This window comes from Humulus lupulus, chromosome 1 (genome assembly GCF_963169125.1).
Source record: "Humulus lupulus chromosome 1, drHumLupu1.1, whole genome shotgun sequence".
Taxonomy (NCBI): Eukaryota; Viridiplantae; Streptophyta; class Magnoliopsida; order Rosales; family Cannabaceae; genus Humulus; species Humulus lupulus.
The window spans coordinates 309,683,773-309,693,425 of record NC_084793.1 but is presented as its reverse complement, the minus strand read 5'-3'; the positions used below and the strand labels follow the sequence as shown (position 1 = coordinate 309,693,425).

Sequence of the window (9,653 nt, the reverse complement as noted above, 5' to 3'; positions counted from 1 at the left end):
TATCACTTTGGTTCTAATTCTTTAATTTTGATTCATAGTTAATTGTTCATTTAAATTTTGATTAACCAAATAGAATTCAAAAATCAATTAGTGGTACTTGGGAGAAAGTCTATGTGCGACGATATCCGTTCTTACGAAATTTACTACTTGACACGACTACGTATACTTGCGTAGCTTTAAAATTTTGCAACAAGTTTTTGGCGCCGTTGCCGGGGACTTATATTCCAATATGACAGTTATTGTTATTTGTTCTAATTTGGTTATTTTATTTTAATTAATTTCGGTTAACCTTTAGAGTAGCTCAAACCATCAAACATGTAATGTCACCCTATAATGGGCGAAATTAGTCTTCCAATAAATGTACTCAAATCTGCCCTTATTTTGAAATAAAGGTTAAGAAACTTGGTAGTCCTAAACTTATGGATTTTGATCTTTTTACTTATGCTATTACTTAAGAAAAAGAGTAACTTTTAAGACATTTGAGGCAGGGACAAGCCACTTTAGGCTGAGAAGGGGCTTAAGCCCTCACTGGTATTTTTAAAAAACACTTATATTATATGTATGTGTGTTAATTTTTTTTTTTTTTTTTCTTTTTCTTCTTACTAAACATATACTTTCCTTACATTTTTAAAGTCATCACTTAAACTACTTAAGCCCACTTACATTTTTGTAAGTAATAATCTATTTGTATGTTCTTATATGTGTATGTATACATCTTTGAAGGAATATCATACTAGTTAAATTTTTTAGTTTAATATGAATAACTAAACATGATAAAGCATACGTTTACTTATTATATAATGAAGAGATATAAATTTGTCAAACAATAGTTTTTAACCCATATATGATATAAATTTATCATTCATTTTTACTTATATTAGTAATATTTATTCAAAGTTCAAGCTTTCACTATGCTAAATTTTTTGCTCCATCACTGTTTTGAGCTAAGTTTCTGGCTTTGTCTCTATTTGAGGGGTAGACATGGAAGATCACTTATTTATCCTATGATTAATTATGCACTTGTTTACACCATGAAAGATAAATTCATTATTTTTCACATGATCTTATTAATAAGACATTTTCACTTTTTTTTAACTTTTTAGCTTTCATTGAAAAATATCACATTATAACTTTCCCATCTAAAGAATACCAAAACACAAATATAAATAATTTTTCTTAAAAAGACTTAATTTTAGAGTTAGTAGAGCACTCACAATAAATGATGTAAAATAGATGTACTTTCAAAATTTAAAGAAAAAAGTGAAATATACACTCCATTTAATACTCTATTTTATATATTTTTTTAACTTTATGCTCTATTATCTTCTTTATATTTAGAGATAAATATAAATGAATAAAAAATATTAAAAAAAATATAATATTTAAATAATATAAAGACAATATAGAGAAATTAATGTATGGTGTAATATAAAAATTTGATTTAAAATAAAATATCAGATTTTTGGTAATGTATTTTGAAAGATAAAGTAAAAAAGTTGATGAAAATACTCTTAGCACGATTGCTCTTTGAAGTGCACACGAATTGACAAAGTGATCCTTTAATTATTTATTTTAGTAGGTCTTTGAATTTAATTAACAATTAATTAATTTTTAAAATTTTGATAATTGTAATATTTTTGAGAGTGTGTACAAAAAATTATATTGCAACTTTATGACAAATAAAAGGAGAAAATTTATTAAAAATTTGTTGCAAATTTAATAATAGTATACCTTCTCTTCTAGGTCACCATTTATGAAAGCATTTTTTACATCCATTTGTTGTCGTCCAAAATCGAAATGAGCAACTAATGCCAATATTAGTTTGAGGGAATCTTCCTTAGATACCGGAGAAAAAGTTTATGTGTAGTTGATTCCTTCTTTTTGAGTGAATCCGTTAGCAACGAGTCTTACTTTATGTCTCTCAATGTTGCCTAATGCATCTCTCTTGGTTTTAAAGACCCATTTACAACCAATAACATTCACGTCCTCATGCAACTTAACAAGATCCCAAACTCCGTTGTTTTTCATAGAATTCATTTCTTCATTCATGGCATTGTACCACAATTTTGATTTAATGCAATTCATGGCTTGTGAAAAGGTTTCTGGATCATTTTCGGCTCTAGTATTATAGTAAGATTCTTGCAAATACACAATGTAATCACAAGATATTGCTAGTTTTATTATTCAAGTAGATCTTCTGAAGGCTATACTAATAGGCTCTTGGAGAGCGGTTGGTTCAGCTGGTTGTTCAACAACTGCTTGTTCATTTTCGGCTCTAATATTATAGTGAGATTCCTGCAAATACACAATGTAATCACTAGATATTGCTAGTTTTATTATTCAAGTAGATCTTCTGAAGGCTATACCAATAGGCTCTTGGAGAGCGATTGGTTTAGTTGGGTGTTCAACAATTGTGAGCAACTCTTGAACAACTTCTTCTATTGGAATATCAGCAGCGATTTGTGGATTTTCAATGATTGGTCGTGCTTGTTCAACATTCATTTGAACTAGAGGGGTGTTGTTAATCATAATCAATCTATCACTTGAGATGGAAGGTTGGGAATTTGAATGATCTTTAGTTGTCATTTATGTTTGAAAGAAAACAAAATACAATATTTGAAATTGCATGTACACACATATATAATCGCATTTTATAGTTTCAAGACTATAATACTATGGTTATGAAAATTTTGAATGTTATTGAGTTGAGCAGAAGGGACATGGTATACCTGATTCTCTATTGCAAGAAGTAAAAGAAAAAACCCACAATTTTTTTCAACTTCCATATGAAGAAAAAGAAAAGAACAAACTAGTGTTTATATATATTCTTAATGTGACTAATTAATAATAACATTTAAGTGTATATTATTATGGGGTTTATACTTTTTTAGGCCATGTGATTTGTTTCATTATTTGTTTGGACCTTGTATTTTGATAAATTACTTTTTGGTTCCTATGTTTTGTAAAATTGTTCAAATAGAACCATAAACCCGATTTTTGTCAAAGTTTTCTCAACTGAAATCACAAATAATTCACCAATCTAACAATTCAGAACAAAAATAAAATCATTCTGCTTAAAAAGTATGTCGTTATATTCAATTCGTTTTCATCAAAATTGAGTTTAGATGTCTATTTAAACTGTTTTACAAAATATAAGATCTAAAAATGATTTTTTTAAAACACAGGGTTTAAAAAGTATAAACCTTATATTATGTATATATAACTTATTAGTGTTTCAAATCCTCAATTTTATGACCACATTAAAAAGAGAAAGTTGGATTATCATAATACTAACTAAAGCTGAATGTTTTGTTGTTCTAATTATGATCTTATTCAGGCCACTAAATCCCTCAAATTACAAGGAAATAATGAAGAAGTACATCAATATGTGTACAGGCATTGATCTCTTCATAAAATCAACTTTCATTCCACTTTCTCAGATTGTTCTGACTAATAATCAGTTTGTTTAATTTCTAATTTTGATCAGATCTTTCAAGAAACATAATGCACACAACAAACAATGCTAGTTTTGGTGCTCTTTTTCCTAATTATGATTATGTTCTTCTAATAATGTTTCTGATGTATGTGCTTTCTTTCATGATCATATCCAGTGGAGCTCACACTAACTATGGTAACAAGTCACTTTCAGATTTTCAGGTTTCAGGTGCATTGTGTTCGGGTTTTACAGGTTTCTGGTGGAGAAAAGTGGTACCGAATCCGGTCCTAATTTTTCGGGTTTTTGTTCAAATTTGGATTTTGGGTTAGTCGGGTTTCGTTTATTGATTGATCTGCTTTTTTGTAGGGGTGCACACGGGTCAGGTTTCGGGTACATCGAGTTCGGGTTTTATGGGTGGAGGAAAGTGGAACCGAATTCGGTCCAAAATTTTCAAGTTTTGGGGTGATTTCGGATTTCGGATGGGATTGGTCCAAAAATAGGCTTTAGGCCAAAAATTGGCATTGGTAAAAAAATTTCAAAAATACCATTTTTCATGACACTTTTAAAAATAAAAAATTACTTTTCTCATGTTTTTTTAACTTGGTTATTAGTTTGGTAATTTTGATTTTTTATAAATTGGGCCTTGGTAATTTTGTTTTAAAAAGGCATTATTTTTTTTTTAATTATGTTCGGGTTCCGGTTCAGGTCCCGAACCCGTGTGCCCTTAATTTCAAAATCCGAACCCGACCCGAACCATATCGGGTTCGGACCGAACTTCACCAGAATTTGATGGGTTTTGCAAAAGTTCGGGTTTTTGGGTTGCGGGTTTTTCGGGTCAAATTGTCACCCCTACTACTTTCTTGTACAATATTGGGGTCGGGTTTACTTAAACAAAAGCAATCTCCAAAAAACACTACATCCAAAGCCATAAATATATATACATATATGTATTTCAGTCTCTAAATCACTCTCAACATTTACCTGGTTTACTTGTATTTGTGTAATTAATTAACAAGTTTTTGAAGTTGAGAAACCTGTCTGGGGAATGGATCTCAGCTCAACATTGGTGACATGTTAAAGGTGTGAAACCTTAGACCTTGTTAGTTACTCAACACAAAACTACTTTGAACCTAAGCTAAGGTGGGTCATATTCTAACGTTTGATAAAACTGCAGATTTACTCGAATGGCTTGTACGAGTCAACTCTTCATTGAGTTATCAACAACTCAGACAAATACAGAGTCTCTGTGGCATATTTTTATGAGGTTACTATCTGTTCTGTCACTTATTTTTATGAGGTTTTTCAATGCTAAATAAACTCTTTAACTTGATTGTGTAACAGAGTGGAAGGTTGACCAAGATGAGGCTAATAAGAAAGTAGATAGAGCTGTTTATGGAGAGCATTTGATTGGAAAGGTTCTCACAAATTTTGTGTTCTAAGATAACATTTGAGTCTAATCTCTTTCTGTTATATCAGTTATCTCATAAGTCCTCTAATAGATACCAAAAAGAGTAGCTCAATTATCAAATATGTAATGTGTAATGTTATCCAACAAATGAACGAAAATCTGCCCTTATCCATAACACTTGTTGTCAAGGAAAATGTATTATTATATTTTAAAATAAGTGAAAATTACACCAATTATTTATATAGGAATTTTTATTAGGTAATGTTTCTTTGGCTTTTTTTTCCTTTTTTTCAAGGTTTCAAATAACTTTTATATTCCTACAAATAAGTTATAATTTACCACTGATAGTGGTGGCATAGTGGCAAATGATGACCTACCAAGACTCTCATTCGGGTCATCCAGGAATCGATTCTCACCAGCCACAATTATAATCTTGTGGGCATGTCCTTTTTAGGTTGAAGAACTCCCTCGATAGTCATTGAGAAAGTATGGAACACGTCTATTTACACTCCACATCTCATTTTAGTAGATTCCTGAAATGGCGCTGGGTTGGAAGCGTGAGAACACCACCAATCCCTTTTTTATTTAGCAAAAAAAAAGTTATAATTTTTTACATATTTAAAAATCTTCATTAATTGTTGCTTTTTTGCTAAATAAAACTTTTTAAAACTTCACAAAAAAAAGTCATGTTTTTATATATATTGCTATTAAAAGTTGGCATGATCTTACCATTTAGAACATTTGGGGCACGACGCATATGATCATTTTCTAGATGTAACTCACTTATTATTGAAGGAATAGGTTGCTTAGACACCATTCTTACATTATTTTTTTACACCAATTTTAGATTAAATTGAATCTAATGCCCAAAATAAAGGATAAGTTACAAAGAAATAAAACCAAATCAAACTTTTTCAACCTCACTTGACATCTTCTACTTTATCGATTTTCTTCTTCCATCGCTGCCGTTCATCTCCCTCCATCGCCACTGTCGTTCATCTCCCTCCATCGCCGATGTCGTTCATCAGCGTTCATCACCGCTGCCATCGTGCACCACTGAGATCCATTGCCACAAGAAATTTTCTTATTTCTAATTATTTACATTTATTTTTCTAAAAATGCTGCTTTTCTTCTACACAATCCTCTGGAAATTTCTCTCTTAAAAGCTCTATCTTTGGTTGGGCATAATGGATACTTGCACTCTAAAGTTCTGGAATAAGAAAATTGCAAGCATGGCAACTTAACTTGGAAAAGGAAAAACACTTCATAGATCACTTATTAACAAGCTAATCAATTTTTTTTCAATATCAGTGGGTGCTGGCTTAGAACCTCATCCCATTCATCATAGTACTGCTGAAGACTAAAAGTTGATGTGTTAATTGATAATCATGTTTTGATTTACTAGGGGTGCACACAAATCGGGTTTTCGGGTGGTCGGTTTCTGATTTTGCGGGAATCGAATTGGGAAATGGGGTATTGAACCCACTCCGAATTTTTCAATTTTTTGGGTAATTTCGGGTTTCGAGCTTTGTCGGGTCGAGTGGGGTCAAGTTTCAGGTGGATTTGGGCCGAAAATGGATTTTGGATCGAAAATGGGTCTTGGTAACAAAATTTCAAAAATACAAATTTTTTGACACTTTTTTTATTTATTTTTTTTACTTTTCACATGTTTTTTTTAAATTTGATGTTAGTTTGGTTCAAATGATTTTTTACAAATTGGACCTTGGTAAAAAAATTTAAAAGGATAGGGGTTAAGGGTTTTTTTGTCATCAAATTTGAATTAAAATTAAAAATGACTTTTTATTTATTTATTAAGATTTTGCGGGTCAAATGTTCATCCCTACGATTTACCAACACTCAGAAACAATTGCTGAAGACTAACACTTTCTTCTCTAATTATTTGTGGTTTTTCTCCCATCCCATTCTCAAATTCAACTCTTTTCAACCATATTTACAAACTCTAATCACATCCAGAGAAATTTAAGTGGAAATGCTATAGCAACAATGGTAGCTAATATAAGAGTTGATAGTGTATAAGAAACAATAGATAAAAGTTAATAGTGTAATATATATATATACACACGTATGAATAAAAGTCTAAATCATTTATGTTTTATTATCTTATTAATAATTTATGTTTCAATAATAACCATTAGATTTGATTTGATCTAACGGTTGGTTGAGTATTGATGTAAAAAATAATGTACAAAACCGTGTCTGGAGAACCCATCCCAATATTAAATAGTATATCAATAACATAAGATCTTTCAGACTTTATCATTAATCGATAACAACATTCAATAATTATCCAAAAAAAAATGATACAATCAATCTCTCAAAAAAATTATCAATACAATCAACAGTTTTCAAAACTCATACATAGATGGTTTCCCTTGTTAATTTTTGGCTGTAGACTCTGCTATAGCTAGCCTATAATCTCTTTCTAGTTTACTACAAGCATTAAGACCCGCATGGCGGCTAAGCTATGTTAGTAAAAATATTTTCCATTCAAAATGCAATTTCTAATAACCTGTTCGTATTTTGAATTTAAAAAATTTTAAATTAAACAAGAACCTGATTCTTTTTCCCATGTGTCCAATTTCGAGCACGGACAACTGGTTGAGATTGTGTCAAGAAGTTGAAGCATCCAAACTATCTGCTGCAAGATGATCATCTTTTCGGTAGAGTGGAATTCTTACCCCTAGCTCTCTAAGCCTGTCCACCAAACCGTAAAGAAATTCGAAGGTCAGTGTCGACTGTGCATTCAGATCTTCTCTAACTTGTGGTTGAATCCTAAACCATTCTCCCAACATCTTGTGGACATGGGCGCGGATCATTCGCCATGGCACAGGATACTGTTCGCATAGCTGCAAGTACTCCACCAGTAGATCTGCCTGGTCTAGTTTACCATCTACAAAGCTTTCTTCACTGCCTGCGACCCATTCAGCAGTTCGAAATCCAGCAAAAAGAGCTGGATTTTCAAGAAGAGTCTCAGCAGAAAGCACCCCTTCAACACCTGTCTCTGCCAAACACATATGAACATCATCCATGTGCCTTATGTTCCCATTTGCAAGGACGGGGATCCTAACCGATTCCTTAACAGCCTTGATGGAACTCCAGTTAGCTCTAAATTTCTTTCCATCTTTTTCATCTCTCGTTCGCCCATGGACGGCCAAAAGAGAGCAACCAGCATCCTCTAGCATCCTAGCATAGTTAATTGTATCCTGTAAATTAGGGAAGAGACGGATTTTGCATGACACAGGAACCTCAAGGTTGAGAGCCAACTTTTGGACTAAAGATTTCACAAGAGGAAGGTTATCCATTAGAAAAGCCCCATAGTTCCCACGTTTAGCAATACGTTGAGGACAACTGCACAACAATTCATACACTTACAGTTAAATTCGAAAACCCACCAGCTCGAAAATGGCTATAAAAGGGTCCTTAAAATTTCAAATTGACTTAGGCTACTACTTGTCTCTCTATTCATTAAACCAAGGATAACTCATTAACTTTCTCTAATCATGGAAAATACAACAGCACAACTATGCAAATTATGTTAATCTTGCCTAGAAAAATAAGTGCTAAGTTATAGAAATTGATTTGAGTCATTACCCCAAATTAATATCAACATAATCACAATATGGCTCCACTCTCCTTGCAGCTTCCAGTAAAATGTCTGGATCATTAGCACAAAATTGAACAAACAGCGGCCTGTCCTCCTGCAATAATTATAAGCATATATCATACAATACACATACATACGAATATAGTAGAGGAATAAGAGAATTGAAACTCTGTAATTCATCTTTATTGAATAATATTATCTCGAAATTCAAATTTAAATTAATACAATTATTGCTAATATATAGTGGCGTGGCACAAACTAAGACTCTTTACTTCAAAGCTTTCGGTTCATTAAACAAAAAAACGAAAAGAACTGAGCTTTAAGATTATACATGTACTAAAAGAATTGAATTCGTCAAAATTAGTTCGAATTTATCAGATAGAATCAAAAAATCCAAACCTTGCAAGTAGTAAATTCTTGATTACGATATTTCTCAGTCTCTGTGAAAATGCGAGAGTGTAGCATAGGAGTGTAGGCAGCTTCAGCGCCGTACTTACGGCAAAGCAAACGAAAGGGAAGTTCCGAGTTATCCACCATTGGAGCAACGATCAGCTTAGGCCGACCGAGTCTCTTCCAGTGATCCCAAGCCCGCTCTATTCGCGACTCTCCTCCGTTGAGGCTCCGGCGAGGAGATTCGGAGCGAAACGACGGCGTTTCCTCGGACAAGGCAGACTCAGATTCTTTCTCTAGTGGCTGCACCCGTTTTTGTCCGTCGAAGTCCGCCGACGACGACATCGGATCCGATGAGTGAGAGGGTGGCACGGCGAGAGTGGAAGCCATTAGAGAGTGTGAGGTCCGAGCTCGAGGGAAGGAGGAGAGAAGGAATAGAGGACTTTGGGTTTTGAGACTCATGAGCGGACGAGCTTGGTTGTGCGTGGGAATACGATTCGATTTGGAGAGAGAACCCTTTGTTGGGCTGGACTTCTCGTGCTGGCCCACTTAGATAGTTAAGTTTATTGGGCTTTTTATTAGGCCGAAACTTTGAGTTGTTTTTCTCTTTCAAAAATAACATTATTTACTTTTTTTTATAAATACGGCTTTTTATTATAAAAATGCAATTTTTTTAGTTTTATTATAAAAATACCGTATTTGTATCTGATACACTACATAAACCTAATAAATATTAAAATTTGAAATTTACGGTATTTCAATTTCCTTACAAATATACAGTAAATTTGAAGCCC

The 9,653-nt window shown here is 32.8% G+C and overlaps 1 protein-coding gene across 3 annotated transcripts; it reads right to left on the bottom strand.

Moving 5' to 3' along the window:
- Positions 1-5,521: 5,521 nt before the first annotated feature.
- LOC133812851 (uncharacterized) lies at positions 5,522-9,336 on the bottom strand. Of its 3 annotated transcripts, none has more exons than XR_009884031.1 (4): positions 8,869-9,336; positions 8,457-8,563; positions 7,419-8,213; positions 5,522-5,900 (listed from the first exon to the last, which is right to left on the bottom strand). XR_009884031.1 is itself a non-coding variant. In XM_062246673.1 (3 exons), the coding sequence occupies exons 1-3, from the start codon at positions 9,319-9,321 to the stop codon at positions 7,475-7,477; spliced, it is 1,299 nt and encodes a 432-aa protein (XP_062102657.1). In that variant the 5' UTR covers positions 9,322-9,336; the 3' UTR covers positions 7,092-7,474. The 3 variants fall into 3 exon arrangements, 1 of the variants encoding a protein (XP_062102657.1); XR_009884032.1 differs by having other exon boundaries at positions 5,522-5,884; XM_062246673.1 differs by lacking the exon at positions 5,522-5,900 and having other exon boundaries at positions 7,092-8,213.
- Between the last annotated feature and the right edge of the window lie 317 nt (positions 9,337-9,653).

Bases quoted from the DNA above. Each gene is read 5' to 3' on its own strand.
- LOC133812851 (XM_062246673.1), bottom strand. From the start codon at position 9,321: ATGAGTCTCAAAACCCAAAGTCCTCTATTCCTTCTCTCCTCCTTCCCT. The intron at 8,564-8,868 runs GTTTGGATTTTT...TAATTATTGCAG, and splicing joins AAGAATTTACTACTTGCAAG to GAGGACAGGCCGCTGTTTGT. The intron at 8,214-8,456 runs GTAATGACTCAA...ATTGTTGTGCAG, and splicing joins TATGTTGATATTAATTTGGG to TTGTCCTCAACGTATTGCTA.